Here is a 23,931-nt window from a genome sequence, read left to right on the forward strand (position 1 = left end):
CAGACAATATAGGCAACATTTAAAATTTATTTCAATATTTTTCTCAAAGAGAATGCATGATAAAATTCTCACACTTTAAAATACATATTATCATATCCCAGAAAAATAATTGGAACTTTGTTAAGACTTTGATGTGCTAACATGTTATTGACTGCACTGTGCACTGGTAGTAAGCATATTCATTCAGGCAATTAATACTTCTTTAACTGTTGCAGGAGTTAAACAGGTTGAAAAGAGCTGCAATATCATTTGGATTCATTGAACTGCTGGATGGTTTAGCAGCAATATTCGAGAGGGAGTGCACTCTACTCCCTGGAGGTGCCCATCCAGATTGTGCATTGCAACTTACACATGCAGCGGGAGTTTTACGCAGGCCTTACTGTCGTGATATCAAGTTCAATGTGACACCTCTGTTAACAAAATTCCAAATTTGTGAATAACTCTACCTTTGTGATATGTGAAGTCCCACCAAATATATTTTTTTAAATATCAGTAACTGTTCATAAATGAATATCCATTCTCTTAACAGAATGTGGGCATCAGATCTTGGAAATAATAACCCCTCTGCATCTACTGATCATTCCAGAAACCATAGATATAATTTAGTTTCAATGTGATGATGATCTCATTATGCTTAAACATCCTTGGTTACTTAAAATGATGCTCTGAATTTTGAATGTATCATCTACAGATGATTTGTGGTTTGATCTGTGCCACGAATGTCATTAAGAATGATACTTATTATTTGTTTTATTCCTCTGGCAAGCTCTAGCGCTGAGTAAGGCTTATTTAAATCAGGTACATGAATAAAGAGTGTTCGAGAATTATCAATACTTAATGAGGAATAGTACGTGAACTCGCACAGATACCTGGAAAAGAAAATGAAAAACTTAGGATTTATGTAACTGAGCTTTACATAAACACTTGACACAGAAGCATACACAAAAATTAAAATCACAAAAAAGTAGAAAATACTCACCAGCTGACAGCTGACATAGACCCAGGCAAAAGAGGAAAAAAAGGGTGTTGTAGATAGAAGTATTGACTTTTGTAAACAGAGGAGATAGAGTTGGCAGAAATAAAATAATCCAGGTTAGATAATACTTCTTCATCTTGGATATTGTGAAAGGAAGAGCACGACAGGTTCAGAGGAAAATCAATAATGAAATGCTACCAACAGGTAACAGAAGTGTGTGGCTACAGTATATAAATGAGATGAATATAGTTGGTCGGTTGGTACCAAGTATCTGCTATAAGGGAAGTTTCTATTTGTAAAATACTACAAGGGAGAAAAACATTGTATACATGATTAAGTAGGTGCCAAGGCTAGCATGCTTAAGTGTGTGCTGTGCGATTGTATTTTCTGTGTGTGTTTACTCATCTTCTGGTTTCCTGTATCACCTGTTCACAGTATTTCATCAGTGATTCCTTGTCATTCTGCAGTGTCCTGCTAAAAGTAACTTAAATGGGGTTGTAGATGATTTTCATACTTAACCTTAGAATAATATTGCTTTCTCAACCCTTTTCTTTCCTGTTGATTGACCTCTGACTTTGAGAGTGTATCAACTTTTTTTCTGTCTGTGCCTAGCTGCTTTTTGGCAAGTAGGATTTTTTTCTAAAACCATAAATCTGACAATAACTTAATATCACAGAGGTTAAAAATAAGCAAATTGTAGATAATTAGGGCAACATCCTTTTACAATGTTACAGCCATTCTTAATGGTAATGGTTTTTAAATTGAGATTATTATAAAAATCCCCTTTTAGTCCTTTGAAATTAGATACATGCACGAAGAAGAACTTAAGTCTAACTTTTGTTTCTTCGACACCAAATTGTTGCATCAAAATTGAAATAAGAAGTATTATGGTGTAAGTTAATTTTTCAAATCTCCTTCAGAAAATTTTTTTCTTGTAATGTGCAGAGATGTCTGGACACTATATACTGGAGGTGTTGAGGGACATGCATATGCATAGACAAACACTTTACACTATCTCAGGACTATGGTCAGACTGGTATGAACAGTAGCCTTACTTGTGACACTAGCAGAGTGAACATGGTATAGAGACAGAGTTTTTTTTTGGGGGGGGGGGGGGGGGGGCGGATCAGAGATAACTCATCTTTGTGTATGCAGGGATAGTAGCATGTTGTGAGGATACAGAAGCAAACTTCTGCCTACGAGGAGGAACTTTCTTTGGTGTGATATTCTTATCCTCTCTTCTGCCCATTCCATATCCTGCACATTCACCTCAGCATCATGACTACTGTGATTTCGGCCGTAGCTCAGAGACATTGTAGCTTTGGTTTCTATATGTGTGTTTGCACTCTGAAAAGGAGCATATGTTCATATGTTGAGATGCTACATTCAGATTCTTGTTTATGGGGCTATCCATTACTCATGGTCTTCATTAGTGGATGTCATCGGTCATTTCACTGTTTGTGTCCTGATCAGCCATGATTTGCCAATTGCCTGACAATATGCTCAAAGAGCCTGTTCCAGTTTCACAATCTTGCCATCGGTCATAGCACAATTTTTTTCTTGAACAGCTGTAATGCAACAATAGACAGGGAAGGGTACAACTTGTGATTTCATGTTTATCACTAAGCACTCACTGTAGTAGTCAACTCAGTTTAGCAAGTACCAGTAAATTTTTAAATAATGTAAATGTTCTAGCAAATATAATTATTAAACTTCAATGGCACTAGCTTTTGTTTATTTGAAGTGTCAAGTATGTACCCTTTTGTTATGTTCTTCCATGCCCTATGATGCACTATGGTCAAGATCGAACAGTAAGACTAGAAAAAACATTACTGTTATCAATATTAGGGAAGGAAAGTTGCTACTCACCATAAAGCAGAGATGCTGAGTCGCGATAGGCACAACAAAAAGATTCACACAATTATAGCTTTCGGTCGTTAAGGCCTTTGTCAGCCACACACACACACACACACACACACACACACACACACACACACACACACACACACACACACACGCGTACGCAAATGCAACTTGCACACATGTCTGCTGTCTCAGACAACTGTTCTCTGAGACAGCAGACGTGTGTGTAAGTTGTGTTTGCACGAGTGTGTGTGTATGTGTATCTATTGTTGACAAAAGCCTTCATGGCCGAAAGCTATAATTATGTGAACCTTTTTGTTGTGCCTATCGCGACTGAGCATCTCCGCTATATGGTGAATAGCAACTTTCCTTCCCTAACATTGTTACATTCCATCCTGGATTTTCTATTACTGTTCTCATGTACCTATGCTTCTGCTCTTATTTGTGTATGGTGAGAGCCAAACTACACACTTAACCTTAGTACTTTATTTACCAGAGATTTGAAAGATAGCATTTTCCCCACATTTACAGCACTGTTTCAGCATATGTGAAACCTTCTCTTAGTTCCTACACCTATGCCCTCCACTTTTTGAGCATGCTTGCACCACCTTATGACATTTGGGAAATTTAAGAGAGATGGCCCAAAATCAGACATTTCAATATGTCACTGAATAAATGTTACCGATTGTGGAATGTTCAGTCATATGTCACTATTAGTGTGTCAAGACACTATTATGAAAGGAGTTCCATAAACATTTTAAATAAGTGTTTAAACCATAAGAGATGATCATCCACCACTTTCATATTCCTCCCCCTCCCTCAGGCTGTTGGGGAGGGGGGATGGAAATACCAGTAATTTTTGATAACATAAATGCAGTATTTCATCATACATAAAGGAAACTTAATACAGGTCTCAGAGTTCACGGAGAAACTAGCACTAAATACTTTTTAATACACATCTTTCCAATTTCAGTAGTAAACACATTACAACTACTCAGCTCAAAAACAAAGCACCAATCTCATATATAAATAAATACGAGGGCGGTTTAGAAAGTAACCTCCGATTGGTCACAGTGCGGGTTGTGGGGGGAGTAGCGACGCCATCTGTGCGTTCACGCACTCAACAGGTCAGTCGGCATCAAGCCGTGGTCGAGTGAACGTCGTACCTGCGCTAGTTTAGTTTTTGTGACGGTTTGAAATGTGTGCTGCAATAGAAAACCCCGCCAAATGTGAAGTGCATGCTGTCATAAGGTTTTTTACAGCCAAAGGATATTCTGCAGCAGCTATTCATCGTGAGCTTTGTGCCGTGTACGGACCAAGAGTTATGAGTGAAGGAGTTGTCCGTGAATGGGTACGTTTATTTAAAAGTGGACGAGAAAACGTTCATGATGAAGAGAGGAGTGGTAGACCATCATTGGTGACTGACGAACTCGTTCAGACAGTTGATGCAAAAGTTCGTGAAAATCGACGTTTCTCAATGTCGGAGTTGTCTACTGGTTTTCCACAGATTTCTAAGACTCTCTTGTACGAGATAGTGACAGCAAGATTGGGTTACCGTAAGTTCTGTGCACGATGGGTGCCCAAAATTCTTACCGACCACCACAAAACTCAAAGAATGGCCTCTGCATTAGACTTTCTGTCACGTTATGAGGACGAAGGAGAACCATTGTTAAACAGAATCGTGACCGGTGACGAAACATGGATTAAGTACGTGAACCCTGAGACAAAAGAACAATCAAAGATGTGGGCACATTCAAATTCGCCTACCAAACCAAGAAAAGCCTCGCAAGATTTTTCTGCCAGAAAACTGATGGCAACGGTGTTTTGGGATGCCAAAGAGGTGTTGTTGGTTGAATTCATGGAACGTGGTACAACCATTAATCAAGACGTGTACTGTGAAACAATAAAAAAGTTACGACGAGCTATACAGAACAAACGCCGTGGTATGCTGACTTCCGGTATCGTTTTTTTGCACGATAACGCCCGTCCTCACTCTGCTCGCAGAACAACGGCCCTTCTTGAGTCCTTCAAGTGGGACGTTATCAACCATCCACCTTACAGCCCAGACCTGGCGCCAAGTGATTATCACCTCTTCATGCATTTGAAGAAATGGCTCGGGTCACAGCGGTTTGATGACGACGAAGAGCTCAAAGATGCGGTCACAGGCTGGCTCCAGGCACAAGCGGGTGATTTTTATGCAGAAGGAATTTCAAAGCTTGTGAAGAGATACGATAAGTGCCTCAATCGCTATGGAGACTATGTAGAAAAATAGTAAGATGTATATATTAAAATATTTTTATTTAACTTGGTGTATTTTTTTTAAATCAACCGGAGGTTACTTTCTGAACGGCCCTCGTAAATAATAATAATAAACACAAACACACACACGCTCTCTCTCTCTCTCTCTCTCTCTCTCTCTCTCTCTCTCTCTCTCTCACACACACACACACACACACACACACACCTTAAATTTTCAGAACTGATCACTGTGGTAGATAGCACATCATCATCATCATGTCTTGAACTTGTTCTCTGTCTAAAACTGCAATGATATTTGTGTCTGCAATTAAGAAAAAAAATCTTTTAATGCATTTGTAAATGAAATATTAAAAAGAAATGCAAATTCACCTTCCTGCATTTGATGAAACAGAAGAAGTAAGTCCACATTCGCTTTCATTCAGTTTACAGCATATCTGCTCAACATCCAATGAGGAACAAGCTTCATCGCTGCAACCAAGGCAACATTCGCCTTCTGCTGGTAACTGCCCAAAAATATCAGCTTTTTTGTATCCTGATCTGTGTGCCACTTTCTCAAGAGTTATTTTGTCTGCCAGACCAGATACACCAACATGGATAACTAACTGTAATGTATACCACAAGTTCAATCAGTAAATAAACACTGTGAACAGCTGGAAGCTAAAAGACTGTGGGTGCTAAGATTCTTGATGCCTTAAAAATGTTCTGAGTTTGGAATGTGTTACTTATGCAGTATTTGGAAGTAAGAGAATACCACACTATAGTAAGCACAAAATATCTCAGGGGTCTGATATAATAGATAGGAAGATTTTCTGAGTTGTCAACATTCAGTATGGCTATATTTTAACCCCTTAACGTATAATTTATGTCCCAATGGCTCGGGACCAAAATATAAACACTGCTGCCTGGCCTTCGAACCATTTCTTCGTTCGGCAAATTGGTTCCACCAATCATGCACAACTTACGCAATGTAAGTACATATGTAAGATCCAGCTGGATTAATTTTGTGAAATACCTTATACGTAATCATAATCTTAATCTCATGTAATAATAGTGTTAGAAATACCACAAAATATTTATCATCAATTAATACAATATAATATAAATCAATACCATTTGTATCCAATTCCTCTAAACATAAATAGCAGTTTTAAAAAATGCAACAACACAAAGCAATAATCCTCAAGGGTGTTCTATCATTCAAAACATATGGGTACATGTAATGGAACTTTGCATCTTTTGCAGACCCACATTGTTTCACTACTTTTTTTTTAATTCTTTGTGCAAACTTTACCTGATCAACATACAAAAGGCCCGAATACCGAACCACTAGTCTCGCACATGGTTGTAGGTTAAGGGGTTATGAATCGGATATTAAAAATAACTGAGTTCAAAAATTATATTTTTAAATTAAAATTTGTTATTGTTTGTTTGTTCTGCTAACACAGAATTAAAACTAATTGACTAATCCCACAAACAAAATTAGTAATTATCTAAACCTAAATTGTTAACAGCACAACAAAGAAAATGGCACACCCTCATAAACATAATAAAATGAGATCACATGTGATAAAGAGATACTTAGTAGGCATTGCTCATACCCATCTTTGTAACAAAATATTCTTCAAATTTTTTTTTATCTCAAAGTGCAAGTCCTACAAAAAGTTATTGATGCAGCCAGCTGATACTGTCATGTAAAATACAGACTGCTGAGCAGTTGGCTAAAAGAAATTTTGTGGGCCTCACACTTTCAGGTACAGTAGCAGACCAAAGGGCCATCTCATCTTACGAGGAAAGGCTACAGCTTTATGAAGCAGTTATTCTAAAGCTTTCACAAAGGAATATCAGAGGATGTCTTTAAGGTACAGAGAAAAAAAAGAAGTATGACTGTGTGTAAGTTGAATGATAGTTGCCTTATCTTGAATAATTAAAAAAACATATTGAAATTCTTGGTGACAAGTGGCCAATATTAGCTAACATTTTACCATCAAAGTGCAGACCAATCTAACAACATTTTAACTGTAACAATGAGTCAGTCTCTCTCTTTCAGTGAAAATCTTCCCCTCACCCCCACATATGAGATTATATATATATATATATATATATATATATATATATATATATATATATATAGAGAGAGAGAGAGAGAGAGAGAGAGAGAGAGAAGGGGCTACTTTATCCTGGTGCTGTGAGACAGGAATGAGAGGGGTTGTATCAAATGGAGTGTGGGTGAGAAGAGCAAATACAGGAAGAGGTGATGGGAAAGAGAGGCATCAGCAAGGGAACAGATCAGGAGTGTGACTCTGTGTGTGTGTGTGTGTGTGTGTGTGTGTGTGTGTGTGTGTGTGTGTTTTAGTTAGCTTTACTTTTTACAGCAGATTTTATTCCAACTAAGACTTTCCAATGTCCATTAGTTGCCACAATAATTACTACAAGTAAGCAAATAATATGCTTCAACAAAAATAATTTTTGAAAATATAATTGGATACATAAAAAAATCTACACACAAAAATAAAAAGTATTACATATGCAAGCTTTTGGAGCCAATGGCCCCTTCTTCCAGCAGGAGGGTGAAGGGGAAGGAAGAGGGGTGAAGGAGAAAGGGTAGAGTTCGGAAAAAGTCACCCAGAATCGCAGATCTAGGGAGACTTACCAGACCCTGGGGTTCTGGGTGACCTTTCTGAAGTCCACCGCTTCTCCTAAACCTCACCAATCCTTTTTCTTCACCCCTCATCCTTCCTCTTCAACCCTTCTACCAGAAGGAGCCATTGGCTCCAAAAGCTCGCATACTTAATATCCTTTTTGTGTGTCTTTACCTGCCACTGCTTGATGAGTAGATTTTTTAACCATGCAATTACATAACATTATATACTTTATTATTTTGCTAATTTCTAGTTATTCATATGCATATGCGGCTGACTGCAACTTTTTCTCACTTTCATTTGGAGTCAAATTGTACATGAAAAAAGACGCGAGATGAAACACTGTATTGTAAAACGCTACCAACTTGTATCATGGAACATAAGACTAATATCAAAGAAGAGATTTTAATCAGCAAGAAGAGAGTCAAATGAAATTATATGGTTCTAGAGACCTTTTCTAATCTCAAATGTTTATTATGTATATATGCCGTTTGAAGTGACAAATGAAAGTTTGCACCAAGGCTGGGATTCAATCCCGGATCTCCTGCTCACTAGGCAAGATGCGCTACCCCTACGCCACCCTGGCACAGTGGCTTTACACAACAGCCCAGACTACCCTAGCATGCCACCCTCATCGGTCCAGGCCAATCGGCTGAGGTGTGAGTGGGCATTTGGAAATACTTAATTTTAAAATACTTAATATTTTAAAGTGTGTTATTATATGAATATTATTCCATATAAATTACCAATGTTTAAAAACTGCTTATGGCTGGTATAGCTGAACTGAGAGGAAAGAAAAGTCGTTATCGTGGTATGCTGCCCCCTCTCCTCCCACTCCCCAACTGGAATCCTCAACAAATTTTTTTCCCAAGTTTGAGTAGCCATCCTGGTGAAGATATTATAGTAGCTGAGATAGAAACAAAGTCAACAACCACTATAGCAGCACAAGTTTATATTCCTACTAGTTCTGTAAATTATAAGAAAAATTGAAAAAAAAAAGTATGATGAGATAAGAGAAATCTTACAGAGAGTTAAGCAACAGTAAGGAAATTGGGAAAAAAAAAATGTATGATGAAATAAGAGAAATCCTACAGAGAGTTAAGGGACAGGAAAATTTAAATGTGATGGGTGACTGAAATTTGGTAGTAGGAAGAGTAGGAAAAATAATAGGAGAACATGGACTGGAGGATGGGACTGAAAGAGGAAGCTGCCTGGTGCAATTCTAAGAAACACAAAAAAATGTTGTAAATGTGGAAGAGATGTGGAGACACACTGCTAGATTCCAGATTGATTACATAATGGTAAAACAGAGATTTTGGAACCAGATTTTAAACTGTAAGATGTTTCCAGAGGCATATGTGGACTCTGACAATAATTTATTGGTTATGAACTGAAGGATAAAACTGAAGAATTTACAAAATGGTAGGAAATTGAAGAGATTGGACCTGGATAGATTGAAAGAAAGAGGGGTTATTGAGGATTTCAAAAAAGGGCATTGGACAATGTTGGACTGAAAAAGGGCAAAAGAGTACAATAGAAGAATAGGTAGCTTTGAGAGATGTAAGAGAAGGCAACAGAGGATCAATCACATAAAAAGGTCTATTAAAATTCTCTGGATAACAGAAGATATTGAATTTGATTGGCAAAAGGAGGAAGTATGAAAATCCAACAAATGAGGCAGGTGAAAGGGAATGCAGGCATCTAAAAAATGAGGTTGACAGGAAATGCAAAATGGCAAAGCAGGAAAAGCTAGGCCTACAATACAAATGCAAGACTATAGAAGCATGTATAACTGGGAGTAAAATAGATGCTGTTTAGCAGTTTGAATATCTAGATCTCAAATGGCAACCATGCTCAGCAATGAAGGGAAAAGTGGAAAGCATATACAGAAAAGCTGTAGAAGGGAAATTAACTTGAAAGGCAATAATTTACAAAGGGAAGAGGAATTAGATGAGGCAGGAGATATGACACTACAAAAGAATCTGACAGAGCAGTGAAAGACCTAAGTTGAAACAGACTCTTGGAGTAGATGGCTTTCCCTCAGAATAACTGAGATCTTTGGGAGAGCCAGCCATGACTAAATTATTCCATATGACACACGTGACATACCTTTAGATTTCAAGAAGAATGTAATAATTTTAATTCAAGAAGAAAGATGCTGACAGGTCTGAATTCTGAACCATCAGTTTAGAAAGTAATGCTTACAAAATGATGAGGCAAATTATTTACAGCAAAAGGAAAAACTGTGGTTATGTTGTTTTGTAATATTAAACACAACCCAGTAGTTTTACCATCTGGTATTTTATCTAATACAAGTAGCTGATTTTTTTAAAAAAATTCTGTTCAACTGTGTATAAGATCTGGGGAAAAGTATAACAGGGTCGCTTGCAATAAAAATGAATTCTTTGTCATGGTGTGTTAAGCATGTGCCTATTTCTCATCTTTTAAGTGTGTCCTCACAATATGAAAAGTTCCATGAAAACTGCTCAACTCAGTGTCAGTGGATGAACTATGTACCACAGATGTGTTCATGCTCTGCTGGAAAGTATTGCCTATGAAACCTCACACACAAGAAATGAGACTGATGCTGAAGTTTTTGTCCATGGATAACTGCATTCCCCCCACTGCTTGTTCAAAGCATTTCTGTGTTCAGTTTCCTTAAGGTTGAGCAAGATTTTCCCTGCTTTCACTTTCCAATAGAGTGCAGTAAAGCATCTCTAACAAGATGTTCATCCACTGCCACTGGGTTCATAAATTTGATGAATCTTAGAACAGCAACTCCACTATATGGTGAACAGCAACTATCTTTTCATAATACTGTTACATTCCAATCCTGTTTTTTCCATTGTTTGATTTAGAACAGCATAATGTCAGTTATCATCTCTTTCTTGTCAGCTTATGTATTACCTGAGCTCTCTCTCTCTCTCTCTCTCTCTTCCCCCCCCCCCTCTCTCCCCCCTTACTTTTAGTGGCAGTACATGCTGCTATAAAAAGATTGGGGGCTTTTAAAGGAAATGAGGAAGATTAGAGTGTAACATCGCATTATCCCAGATAGAGTACAAGTTCTGATTGCAGAAGAAAATCAGCCAAGTTCTGTATCAAAGTAACCATCCCAACATTTTCCTTAAGCAGTTTCGGGAGCCAAAGGAAGACCCAAATCATGATGTCCGAACCCTACATCATGATGGCCTAATGAGGATCTGAACTGCTATCCTGAAAGTGAGTCAAATATCGTAGCACTGCTCTATATCACTCGGTGGAGGCTTACAAATAGTCTGATGAACAAACAGAAATTTAGTTAATGCATTGAGATGAATATTCACATGACAAGAGCAATCCAGCAGTTGCTGATACTGATTACTAAATTTTGAACAAAAGAATGGGAATGGGCTGTGATATAAAAGAAGAAAATTACAATGACTGTCTTGTCAGTTACAGGATAATGACACAGGCTTCTAGAGTGATGAAAAAGAGAAAACAAATAAATTTCAGTGAAGGAAATCAGTTTGTGAAACGCCTCCATCATACATAGTCAGATATTTTTAGTATCAGTTGAGTCTCTGCATCCTGACAGCCGTTGTTTTTTTTGTGTGTGTGTGTGTGTGTGTGTGTGTGTGTGTGTTTTAGTTCTAAGGAAGAATGCTGCCCAAAAGTTTAGCTACACGTGGAATGTTGATTACATGCCTGTCTACCAAAGACTCAACTATATGGTGGATGGTTATCTTATACTCTTTCCATTGTTTGTATTCCATCCAGCAAGTTACAACACAATAGAAGCATTACCATTACACTTACAAACTGTTATATTTCATCAGACCAGAAACAGGTAATGTGCCTCATTTTTTTTTTAACAATCTGACTCGCAGGATTTCACCCTATTTTATTATGAGTTTGCAAACGAGTGGAACTTGCAGAAAATAAGATTTCTGACAGATGCACTAACAAACTGCAACATGTAGGTACCCTCCCACCACACACCGTCAGGTGGCTTGCGGAATATGGATGTATATGTAGATAATTAAACTGACACACAGATATAATGGATACTGCATTAGTTGTAGCAATTTTATCATTTCTTTGTCAAATATTGGAATTGCCACTTTCACCAGTTACCGTATAAGGCTGTCACTTTTAAATGTTTTAACAAAGGCATGATAATTACATATGCAGATGTTGCATAGTGAATCACATTATCTTCCAGTTTCACTGGTCAAGATTCAATGTGATTGTAGCTTGCAAATGTGTCCTCCCCATCATGTGCTATATGGTAGATCCAACTGTCACTTACAAAGAACACTAGTTTTCAAATGCAATAATCTTCTGGCATAAAGTATAAGGAACCTCCAGCAATAGTTCTGGCATAGAACAGAGAACTGAAACACGCCAGCAACTGCCACGTTCAAAAAGCACAGCCACTGTCCTGAGATCGATATGAAAATTCAATATTTTAAAAAATCTCAGCCCATTACAAACATTTGTCATTGCTAAAATATTAAAAAAAAACACAGCATCTTGTCCAAAAGGCCATGTCCATATACATATTGCTTACAGGTGCTTGCTACATGGTACAAATACGTAAGCAATATGTATATGGATATGGCCTTTTGGGCAAGATGCTGTGTGTTTTTAAATATTTTAGCAATGATAAATGTTTAAAATGTGCCGAGTTTTATCCACCTCGTATTCTGTGCATATGGTCAGTGTAAAAAGAACACTGTGAGTGACATGAACAACATGTCCGCCCCAATAGCTGTGTGGTCAGCGTGACGGAATGCCATGCTAAGGGGCCCAGGTTCAATTCCCAGCTGGGTCAGAGACTTTCTCCACTCAGGGACTGGATGTTGTGTTGCCTTTATCATCATCATCATCATCATCATCATCATCATCTCATCCCCATTGACATGCAAGTCGCCGAAGTGGCGTCAACTCAAAAGACTTGCACCCGGCGACCGGTCTACCCAACGAGAGACCCTAGCCACACGACATTTCATTTTTTATAACAACATGAGGAAAAAGACGCAATTTTCGTTGGATGCCAATAGTGTACTGTTGAGATATTATATTTGTTGGTTGGTTTGTAAAGGGGATTGGGCCAATCAGTGAGGTCATTGGTCCCATCAGATTAGGGAAGGATGGGGAAGGAAGTTGGCAGTGCCCTTTCAAAGGAACTGTCCTGGCATTTGCCTGAAGTGATACAGGGCAATCACAGAAAACTGGGTTTGACCTGTCATCCTGCCGAATGAGAGTCCAGTGTGCTAACCGCTGTGCCATCTCTCTCAGTATTATTTCGGTAACTGCTTTAATTTACTATAGTATTGCAGTGGAAGTTTTCAGTAAAGTAAGTGTTTTGTAAGTCACAGATGGACATTCTATGAGACCAGAAAGACTGTAAATCCCAAACTATTTGTTTCAATTATAGTTACTGGGAGAAATCTATGTTTACCTATGTCAGTGTATAATATGCAAGACTAGTGAGGATAATACCGGGAGATAATTTATTGTCAGTACATATAGTGTCTGCAAGAGAAGTATCAAAAATAGATCAGTACATTTTTGATCCTGCGTTTGAAGTAGCTAGTAAACGGCTTTGCTCCCCTTATTTAATGCTGAATCTCTTACCAACGAAAGTTAACCCTGAAAGCACCATACAAAAAACTTCTATAACGATGACCATATCACTTACGAACCATTGGTTTGTGTTCTGTCCAAATTGCTGGGATCATTTTAACAACATCTTCGTACGCAACAGGAAGCTTCATTACTATCAGTTTCACTCCAAGTTGTTCCTCAGATTCTAGTTCTGGCAAAAGTTTCACCGCCTCCCAGCTTGCATTGATGTCGTGGCCTTGAAAAGGCCCAAAACCGGTGACAACAACACATTCCTCAATTGTTCCGGGCATACCTGCACAAAATTGGATCACTATTATTTGCAAAAATTTGGAAACAAATGTCAACTTACGGCTGACGTGTACCAGTATCGTAGTGAGTGCTGAAAAGTTTATACTGAAGTCTTTTGTAGGCTATCGTCCTTTAAGACTTCGCAAGAATAAGGAAAAGGCTAAATCAATGTTTCAAATCTGGAATAAATTCACATTTACGTGCGTCTAACGGATTTAACTACAGAACATGCGGCAAGGTAGGGCAAGCAAGTATGTGTGTATGTATTGTAATTATTGTTTACACTATCACGGGCAATATTACGAATAGAATACCTGGTACCTATTATTCACAGGTTTACCTATCCATATGAGCGCGATAAACAATAATCCCTGTCACGAGATCACATTGTGCACTTTATAAGTTCCAACATGTTGCCAACTTACACTTGAATACCGGCGAGAAAATGAGTTCTGTTTCATTTCGATAAATATTATTGGACTAAATCTAGGAAGAATGATTGCTTATAAAGTTATAACATATTTCGATTTATTTGTGCCGAAATGTATTATACAATTCCATACCGTGTCAGCAGAGAATATCTACTTGCAGCATATAAACCTAGGCGTTCCACTGATCAGGTTTAGAAATACGGTACGTAATAGCTGATAGCGTAGGTGTGTTTTCTGGTTGACTAAGTAGGTACTGGTCAGCTGCCTGGGGCCCACACGCGAAATGAAACACGCATAAAACAGACATTTCGTGTCTATTTCTTTATAGAAGCGCCTCAAAATTGTATCAACAAATAAAAAAGTATATAGGCCTACATATTTCTAACATCTTACGTTAGTTAAAGTGCGTACATTGAAAGAGCGATTACGGTACTGATTTTGAATATTCAGAAATTCCTGCGCAGTGACAAAATGACTTACTAGAAATACGTTTAGTTTGATCTAGAAAACTGATTCTAGCGATTTTCTTCTGGTGTTATATTGCACCGTATGACGCAGTGAATTACATTATTCTCATAGAATGATGTTCTGGCAAAAGTTGGCAGGTATTTGATTGACTGTCGGTACAGTAATTGTATACAGGGACAGCACAAACGACAGGGTAACTATTACTCAGTACAGTGAACAGGCACCAGTGATGAACAAAGAAGATATAAATTTAATAACTCGCTTTAAGAACCCTCCCCAATTCGGTGAACTTAGTTTTCTTACGATGTGGTCACAGCGGCTCGATATCGGAGGATTCCATCGACGACCTACATCGGTCGTATCAAATCAGTACGCCACTACGTGCGCGGTCACAATGTAGCCGACCTCATCGTCCGAAAGTATGGCCTACATATTTCGTACGACAACCAGCGAAATTCATATCAGTTTTTTTTTCGGTCATAATAGCCGACACGACAAGAAACATGAGCTGCGAGAAATTGATAAGTTTAGTCAAAGTCAGAGTTTGTGGCATCCCGAGCGTAAAAATATCATAACCAGGATACAGTTCGGAATCTATGTACTGAACCTGCAGGTTTATTGGAAACCACATAAAGGCAAAATCTTTATCAGAAATATTAGGTGTGGATTGTGAAATGTAAAAATAGAAAAATAATTTGTTCAGGTGACAGCGATAGCTTATCTTTTACTCAGAGTTACTGTAATGAATCTTTTGGGTTGTGGAAGGTGGACATCAGCTGTCTATAGATTGTTACTACTGCTTACTGCAGTAGGTTGGTGATTCAGTTACGTGAAATGGTTTGCAAATGTAGTGCTTTAGGTGATCAAAGTGTCTTACAGTCAACTTTATGTTTGTATTTCACATATATATTGAATAAGAGCCATTGAAGGTTAATTGACGTATGCTTGCACAACGACAATAAATTCAACAAAACAGATTTCGAGTATGCCCCTACTCGTAGAGGTGTGATTCGAGGTCTAGTAAAAAATCCAATTCTCACTTTAAAGATGCAGTTTTGGTTCAAGTAAAACCAGAAGTGACACATTGATATTTGCCATCTGTTAAATTACGTCTTTCTAATAATTACGCCTATACTACTTTCGGAAAAGTAAAGCTTCAAAGTTTTTGTGTGATATATTACATGTTATTTACGACACTGTAAATACTAATTTAAAATTTAATATTTTCACTCCTCCCCCCCCTCCCCCCCAGGAACCATGGACCTTGCCGTTGGTGGGGAGGCTCGTGTGCGGTATCTGTTGAGAGGCCAGACAAACGTGTGGCTCCTGAAGAGGGGCAGCAGCCTTTTCAGTAGTTGCAGGGGCAACAGTCTGAATGATTGACTGATCTGGCCTTGTAACACTAACCAAAATGGCTTTGCTGTACTGGTACTGCGAACGGCTGAAAGCAAGGGGAAACTTCAGCCGTCATTTTTCCCGAGTGCATGCAGCTCTACTGTATGGATAAATGATGGCGTCCTCTTGGGTAAAATATTCCGGAGGTAAAATAGTCCCCCATTCGGATCTCCGGGCGGGGACTACTCAAGAGGACGTCGTTATCAGGAGAAAGAAAACTGGCGTTCTACAGATCGAAGCGTGGAATGTCAGATCCCTTAATTGGGTAGGTAGGTTAGAAAATTTAAAAAGGGAAATGGATAGGTTAAAGTTAGATATAGTGGGAATTAGTGAAGTTCGGTGGCAGGAAGAACAAGACTTTTGGTCAGGTGAATACAGGTTATAAATACAAAATCAAATAGGGGTAATGCAGGAGTAGGTTTAATAATGAATAAAAAAATAGGAGTACGGGTAAGCTACTACAAACAGCATAGTGAACGCATTTTTGTGGCCAAGATAGACACAAAGCACACGCCTACTACAGAAGTACAAGTTTATATACCAACTAGCTCTGCAGATGATGAGAAGAAATTGATGAAATGTATGATGAGATAAAAGAAATTATTCAGGTAGTGAAGGGGGACGAAAATTTAATAGTTATTGGTGACTGGAATTTGAGAGTAGGAAAAGGGAGAGAAGATGACATAGTAGGTGAATATGGATTGGGAGTAAGAAATGAAAGAGGAAGCCGCCTGGTAGACTTTTGCACAGAGCATAACTTAATGATAGCTAACACTTGGTTCAAGAATCATAAAAGAAGGTTGTATACTTGGAAGAATCCCGGAGATACTAAAAGGTATCAGATAGATTATATAATTGTAAGACAAAGATTTAGGAACCAGGTTTTAAATTGTAAGATATTTGCAGGGACAGATGTGGACTCTAACCACAATCTATTGGTTATGAACAGTAGATTAAAACTGAAGAAACTGCAAAAAGGTAGGAATTTAAGGAGATGGGACTGGATAAACTGAAAGAACCAGAGGTTGTACAGAGTTTCAGGGAGAGCATAAGGGAACAATTGACAGGAATGGGGGAAAGAAATACAGTAGAAGAAGAATGGGTAGCTCTGAGGGATGAAATAGTGAAGGCAGCAGAGGATAAAATAGGTAAAAGATGAGGGCTACTAGAAACCCTTGGGTAACAGAAGAAATATTGAATGTAATTGATGAAAGGAGAAAATATAAAAATGCAGTAAATGAAGCAGGCAAAAAGGAATACAAACATCTCGAAAATGAGATCGACAGGAACTGCCAAATGGCTAAGCAGGGATGGCTAGAGGACAAATGTAAGGATGTAGAGGCTTATCTCACTAGGGGTAAGATAGATACTGCCTACAGGAAAATTAAAGAGACCTTTGGAGAAAAGAGAACCACTTGCATGAATATCGAGAGCTTTGATGGAAACCCAGATCTAAGCAAAGAAGGGAAAGCAGAAAGATGGAATGACTATATAGAGGGTCTATACAAGGACGATGTACTTGAGGTCAATATTATGGAAATGGAAGAGGATGTAGTTGAAGATGAAATGGGAGATATGACACTGCGTGAAGAGCTTGACAGATTACTGAAAGACCTGAGTCGAAACAAGGCCCCCAGAGTAGACAACATTCCATTGGAACTACTGACAGCCTTGGGAAAGCCAGTCCTGACAGAACTCTACCATCTGGTGAGCAAGATGTATGACACAGGCGAAATACCCTCAGACTTCAAGAATAATATAATAATTCCAATCCCAAAGAATGCAGGTGTTGTCAGATGTGAAAATTACCGAACTATCAGTTTAATAAGTCACAGCTGCAAAATACTAATGCGAATTCTTTACAGACGAATGTAAAAACTGATAGAAGCCGACCTCGGGGAAGATCAGTTTGAATTCCATAGAAATGTTGGAACACGTGAGGCAATACTGACCCTACGACTTATCTTAGAAGAAAGATTAAGGAAAGGCAAACCTACATTACTAGCATTTGTAGACTTAGAGAAAGCTTTTGACAATGTTGATTGGAATACTCTCTTTCAAATTCTAAAGGTGGCAGGGGTAAAATACAGGGAGTGAAAGGCTATTTACAATTTGTACAGAAACTAGATGGCAGTTATAAGAGTCGGGGGTATGAAAGGGAAACAGTGGTTGGGAAGGGAGTGAGACAGGGTTGTAGCCCATCCCCGATGTTATTTAATCTGTATATTGAGCAAGCAATAAAGGAAACAAAAGAAAAGTTCAGAGTAGGTATTAAATCCATGGAGAAGAAATAAAAAGATTGAGGTTCGCTGATGACATTGTAATCTGTCAGAGACAGCAAAGGATTGGAAGAGCTGTTGAATGGAATGGACAGTGTCTTGAAAGGAGGGTATAAGATGAACATCAACAAAAGGAAAATGAGGATAATGCAATGTAGTCGAATTAAGTCGGGTGATGCTGAGGAATTAGATTAGGAAATGAGACACTTAAAGTAGTAAAGAAGTTTTGCTATTTGGGGAGCAAAATAACTGATGATGATCGAAGTAGAGGGGATATAAAATGTAGACTGGCAATGGCAAGGAAAGCGTTTCTGAAGAAGAAAAATTTGTTAACATTGAGTATAAACTTAAATGTCAGGAAGTCGTTTCTGAAAGTATTTGTATGGAGTGTAGCCATGTATGGAAGTGAAACGTGGACGATAAATAGTTTGGACAAGAAAAGAATAGAAGCTTTTGAAATGTGGTGCTACAGAAGGATGCTGAAGATAAGATGGGTAGATCACATAACTAATGAGGAGGTATTGAATAGAATTGGGGAGAAGAGGAGCTTGTGGCACAACTTGACTAGAAGAAGGGATCAGTTGGTAGGACATGTTCTGAGACATCGAGGGAATGCCAATTTAGTATTGGAGGGCAGCGTGGAGGGTAAAAATCGTAGAGGGAGACCAAGAGATGAATACACTAAGCAGGTTCAGAAGGATGTAGGCTGCAGTAGCTACTGGGAGATGAAGAAGCTTGCACAGGATAGAGTAGCATGGAGAGCTGCATCAAACCAGTCTCAGGACTGAAGACCACAACAACAACAACATTTTCACTCTTGCACCTGAATTATCTATACTATGAAATTTTTAATTTTTTCTATACTGAATTTTGGAGCTGTGCAAGTGCACTAAAAGACAATTTAATATTGTTGATTTTTTTTATTAAAAGCAACAATAAATCTAAAATAATACTGCCTCAAGGAATATTGTTACCCCCTTTATTAAATCCACTGGGTAAGTGTTTAGAATGTAGTGAAATGTACTAGAATCTGATTATCTGAATATCCTGCCAGTAATGCATTAATTTTCACCATTTTTATAAAAAAGTGAGTTGCTGTGAAACCACAAATTTATCTTTCATTAGTTAGATATTAGTAGCTTGCTTACTCGCAAATTTTATGGATTCTTTATGTAATGGAAACACGTAGTTTCACCATATATATATTACCATTATGTGCTCAAAACCTCATTGGCAAAAACTGTACACACCCAAGTCACTTATCCTGCCAGTGTAACATAATAAACAACATTATGAAGAATGTGATTTGGAGAGATCATTAGTACAGTGTATCACGCGTATAAATATGAAAAACATCAATTACGGCCAGTTAGTTTATAAGATGGTCGTCCCTTTGCTTTAATTGTTGGTGAGAGAAGGAAAGTGGTGTCACAAACTTAAAGCGCTTTTAACTTTTGTGGCTTGGTGTTTTTTCCTTCGTCTCGTATATTCGTAAAATTTGTCTGATAATTCCAGTAACAGAGGACAGATTGTACAGTACTCGCCACGTTCCTTTCGAGACAGATTTAGCTCATTTACATGCATATTTTAAGAGTGAAATCTGCACTGCAGCATTCGCCTCCTAGCACAGAGGCGTCGCGGTATCTACACTATACTTGGAGGTTAAAATATAACCTACTTCATTCGTAAAACTGATTCCAACCTAACTACATCAGTCCTGTCAAAATCCTCAAAATCCAACAAATGAGATCGGGCGCATAGTGACGAAGCTGTCAGCCAATGTTATCCACCAATCTTTGGCGACGACGTCTGGAGTCCGTTGTCAGTGCTACTGTGAACCCCTGCTTATATAGACAAATTGGGATATGGCTGCCAGCTAACTGGACGTCAACTTGATTGTTTGATGCACACGTAGCTATTGTTTACTGCTGTCCAGTACTAAGGTAAGAGTTGCATCGTAAGTCATTTTATTCCAAATATTAGTATTTTGGTAAACATAGTTGCTTGTTTTGCATAGTATGTATACACTGTAATGGATATATAACATTTGGAACGATAAAAAATAAATCAGAAGTGTTTTATTTTGAGGTGGGGGTGGGGGTTGTTTACTAACTGGACAGTAAAATCAAGATTTGCCGACAAATGAACGTCTTTTAATTCACTAGGGTTTTTAACACCTTCTTGAAACCAAATTAGCCTAAATAAACCGCTCACTACGGCAAATATATTTTACATTCAGTTTTTAATACTCTCTGTACCTTTGCCCACTTACTGAACACCCAGCCACTGTGTTTACATGGCGCTTCCGAAACCGGATAACGTAAAGTGGTATCCCAATACCGCTTCTGGTTGGTCACGTAAACATTTCAAAATCAGTTGTGGAAATCTGGATCTAAGTGCCGGATTTCCACTTCCACAGTCGATTTTCGGTCCCATGTAAACTCGTACTGACTAAATCAGAAAGTGGCAGAGCTGTTTTCCAAGCGCCATATTTGACTGGGCTAGCAAATCTGCTTCAAGCCATAACACCTAAACACGACAGCAAAAACGATTTCAAGAATTCCGTTTTCGCCTTCAGAAAATATTTCGCATGTAAATGTAATGTGTTTTCATTCAGTGGAAGGAGTGATACAGGTTCTGATTGAATAAACATGGCTTGTGAGATTTTTCCAGAAATTATTCCACCCAGCTAGATGCAAAATAATTACCGTGTATAAAGTAAATATGTGTCAATAACTTCTATTCTTAAACTTAAGCCCCAATCCAGACAACAGTTAACTTCAAAGAAGTGTTTGACACAGTGTCATTTTCTGTGAACTGGATCTGTTCCCTCAGATTAGTGGTGGGCAGGAAATCGCGTATCTGTTAGAAATCACAGTGACTGAGAAGTCGCAGATATCACAATAACAACTTTACAGAATCTAACTGCGATTTCAGTCACAGTTAGCAGTCGCAAGTAGTATTTCACATTCAAAGACGTGAGCCATCTATTGGTCGAATTTAGCACTGCTTTCTGCGATTTCAGCAACGAGTTAAAATTTTTTTTAACTCGTTGGATTTCAGTGACAAGTCGCAACTAAGAGTCGCAAGTAGCAACTAAAAAGCGCGGTTAACAGTGGCATCTGTTGGCCAAAGTTTGTACTACCCTCGTCTCTGCGATTCGCAGTCGAGTCCAACTGCGATTTCCGTGACAAGCCGCCACTAAGAGTCGCAAGTAGCAACTAAAAAGCGCAGTTAACAGTGCCATCTGTTGGTGGAAGTTCGTACTACGTGCATCTCTGCGATACGATATCGAGTCTAACTGCAATTTCCGTGACAAGTCGCAACTAAGAGTCGCAAGTAGCAACTAAAAAGCGCAGTTAGCAGTGCCATCTGTTGAGCAAAGTTCATACTACGCTATTCGCTACCGAGAAACTGCGATTTCTGTGACAAATCGCAACTAAGAGTCGCAAGTAGCAACTAAAAAGCGCAGTTAACATTCTTTTCCTAATGCCATCTGTTGACCGACGTACGTACTTCGTTATGAGAGCCTTGTGCCTCACGAGATCGGTGTGCTTTGTGTGCATATGAAGGACTTATTTCATTAGTGGTACAAGTCCATTTTTGATCATTTTGAAGTACAGAGTCGTAAAGTTAAATGAGCGCTGAAAAATCTGCAGTTGAGATACCAGAAATATTCAAGCATATGGCTTCTTGCTAGAGATGAACCTTTATTTATGTTTGTTTGGATCATTAATTTCAGAAGCATTATAGACAGAAAAGTGGAGGTAATGGACTTGTACCACTATTGAAATAAGCCCTTCACATTATATGACGACATGCACATTCAGCATCAGTTATGGTTGGTCAAACACAGCTGTGACTCTGAAAGTATTATATTAATAAGAAGCGGCATTGCCTTTTTCTCCTGAAAATATCAAGTAACGTAACAAATGTGTTTGATTCTGCTTCCAATATGACAGTTTTGCGTAATACTCCACATGCCTACAGGACTTTGCAATGTTAACACAGAGGAACTCAGACATCTGTATAAGTGTAGTGAAATGAAAACAGTATTATTGGGTCATATGAATGCCTCACTTTTGTTCCGACACAGTTCAAGATTCGGGATAAAAGTTTTACACCTGGTGTTCTACATGGCAACTTCACACACAAGAACTTTTTGCCGACACTACTACCACCTACATAAGTAAGCTTTTCCTGTGTTACTTTCAAGTAATGCACTTAAGCTATTCCTGATTTAAATGGAAGATCTGTACTTCCCACTTTCATATCAACAGCCTCAAAATGCATATTGTAGACTTTGGGATATGTTACAGGTCAGTGTCACACCAAGATTGTGGAGAAAGGGAGGGGGGGGGGGAGGCATGTCACTCTCCAACTAGTGTTTACCAGTAAATAAGTGGCGGAAAATTACGGGTATAGGACGGCTTAAACATGTGGAAAATGAGATTTTCATTATTCACTCACTGTATTTAACATTTATTATTCCTTTAAAATCGCACAACAACTTCAATAAAACACAGTTTACTCACTCATCTGCACACTTATTTCACAATTATGTCACTTTTAAACTGCAAAATCTTCTAAGAGCTGTCTTGAATCTTCACGAGTCTCTCTCAACAGCCTTGATGTGGATAGATACGTACAGCAACCAGGAATCAGAGTCAGAACTGTGTCTATAAAATCACAAGGATTATTAAACAATTTTTGCTGTCACTAATTACAAGCAATATAATTGACAGCGTAGATTGCTAAAATTTGCTCTAACGAAAGCCACTCAATGGGGTATATTTCACATTTGCAAGAACGATCTCACTGAAGTAATTAAGTCCATCGAAACACTTAGAAACTAACCTCTCGTCTGACGAAAACGGTCTAAAGACGCAGTTGCAATTTCTCCAGATCTGTTGACAATGATATTTTGAGTTATCACTTTACTGAGTGACTGAAATGTAGTTCGCGTACCTGTGAACATAACAATATGTTAGAATTCATTTTATAAAGACGAACTATTACGCTACTGTATGGCTACTTACATATTAATTACACTATTAATATTTTCACAGTTGTTTCTGTAAGACAAAATTAAAGCCAACGGAAGAACAAACGTTAAACATACTTACCAATGACAGGTTTGTTGAGATGCAATTTTCTGTGTGGACAGATGTAACTTTTTCATACGGTGGTAAGTCGCAGAAATCGCAGGAGTCACAGAAATCGCAGAAGTAGCAGAAATCACAGAAGTAGCAGAAATCGCGGAAGTAGCAGAAATCGCAGTGGCGAAGAGATACACGACCTAGGTTCCTTAACTGCGACAAATCACAGTTAAGAATAACAGATACTGAAAAGTAGCATTCACAGAAATCACTGATATCGGAAAATCGCAGTTTAGCCCATCACTACCTCAGATCAACCTGATAGTCTGTTTTCTTTTTTACAGATGTCTGACGAAGAATTGAACCTACAGTGAAACAGAAGAAAATTCAGTAGCTTTAAACATTCATAAAAGCGATTAGATGATGCATTACAGGCAGTAAAACCTGGAATCTTGATTTTAAATAAAGCATTAGCACAGCACAATGTTTCAAAAGCGACTTTATCAACAAAGGTAAGTGCCAAAAGCATTGAAGGAAGGCAGATGGGGACAACCCACATCTTAATAGCACAAGAAGACCATTTCCTGGAATACTGTATATTAGTAAAAGCAAAAACTGGTTTTC

At 38.3% G+C, this 23,931-nt stretch overlaps 2 protein-coding genes and 1 long non-coding RNA gene across 10 annotated transcripts in view; 1 reads left to right on the plus strand and 2 right to left on the minus strand.

Moving 5' to 3' along the window:
* LOC126485092 (integrator complex subunit 14) overlaps positions 1-492 on the plus strand; it is a 79,968-nt gene extending 79,476 nt beyond the window's left edge. For all 5 annotated transcript variants that reach the window (XM_050108703.1, XM_050108704.1, XM_050108707.1 and 2 more), the window contains one exon: positions 216-492. In XM_050108703.1, the coding sequence (XP_049964660.1) occupies positions 216-440 (225 nt within the window). In that variant the 3' untranslated portion in view covers positions 441-492. The remainder of the gene's footprint in view (positions 1-215) is intronic.
* On the minus strand, positions 10-14,332 carry LOC126485094 (pyroglutamyl-peptidase 1). 4 transcript variants are annotated; one of them, XM_050108712.1, is made up of 4 exons: positions 14,199-14,332; positions 13,425-13,639; positions 5,468-5,700; positions 10-869 (listed from the first exon to the last, which is right to left on the minus strand). In XM_050108712.1, exons 2-4 carry the CDS (start codon positions 13,635-13,637, stop codon positions 686-688), a joined length of 630 nt encoding a protein of 209 aa, XP_049964669.1. In that variant the 5' UTR covers positions 13,638-13,639; positions 14,199-14,332; the 3' UTR covers positions 10-685. The 4 variants fall into 4 exon arrangements, with proteins under 4 accessions (XP_049964669.1, XP_049964665.1, XP_049964666.1 ...); XM_050108708.1 differs by lacking the exon at positions 14,199-14,332 and adding an exon at positions 13,950-14,096; XM_050108709.1 differs by lacking the exon at positions 14,199-14,332 and adding an exon at positions 13,957-14,092.
* An 8,417-nt stretch (positions 14,333-22,749) lies between these two features.
* LOC126485095 (uncharacterized) lies at positions 22,750-23,459 on the minus strand. Its single transcript, XR_007587906.1, has 3 exons — positions 23,335-23,459; positions 23,066-23,176; positions 22,750-22,887 (listed from the first exon to the last, which is right to left on the minus strand). It is a non-coding gene; the product is annotated as an uncharacterized LOC126485095 (long non-coding RNA).
* Between the last annotated feature and the right edge of the window lie 472 nt (positions 23,460-23,931).

The sequence above is a fragment of the Schistocerca serialis genome, chromosome 6 (genome assembly GCF_023864345.2).
Source record: "Schistocerca serialis cubense isolate TAMUIC-IGC-003099 chromosome 6, iqSchSeri2.2, whole genome shotgun sequence".
Taxonomy (NCBI): domain Eukaryota; kingdom Metazoa; phylum Arthropoda; class Insecta; order Orthoptera; family Acrididae; genus Schistocerca; species Schistocerca serialis.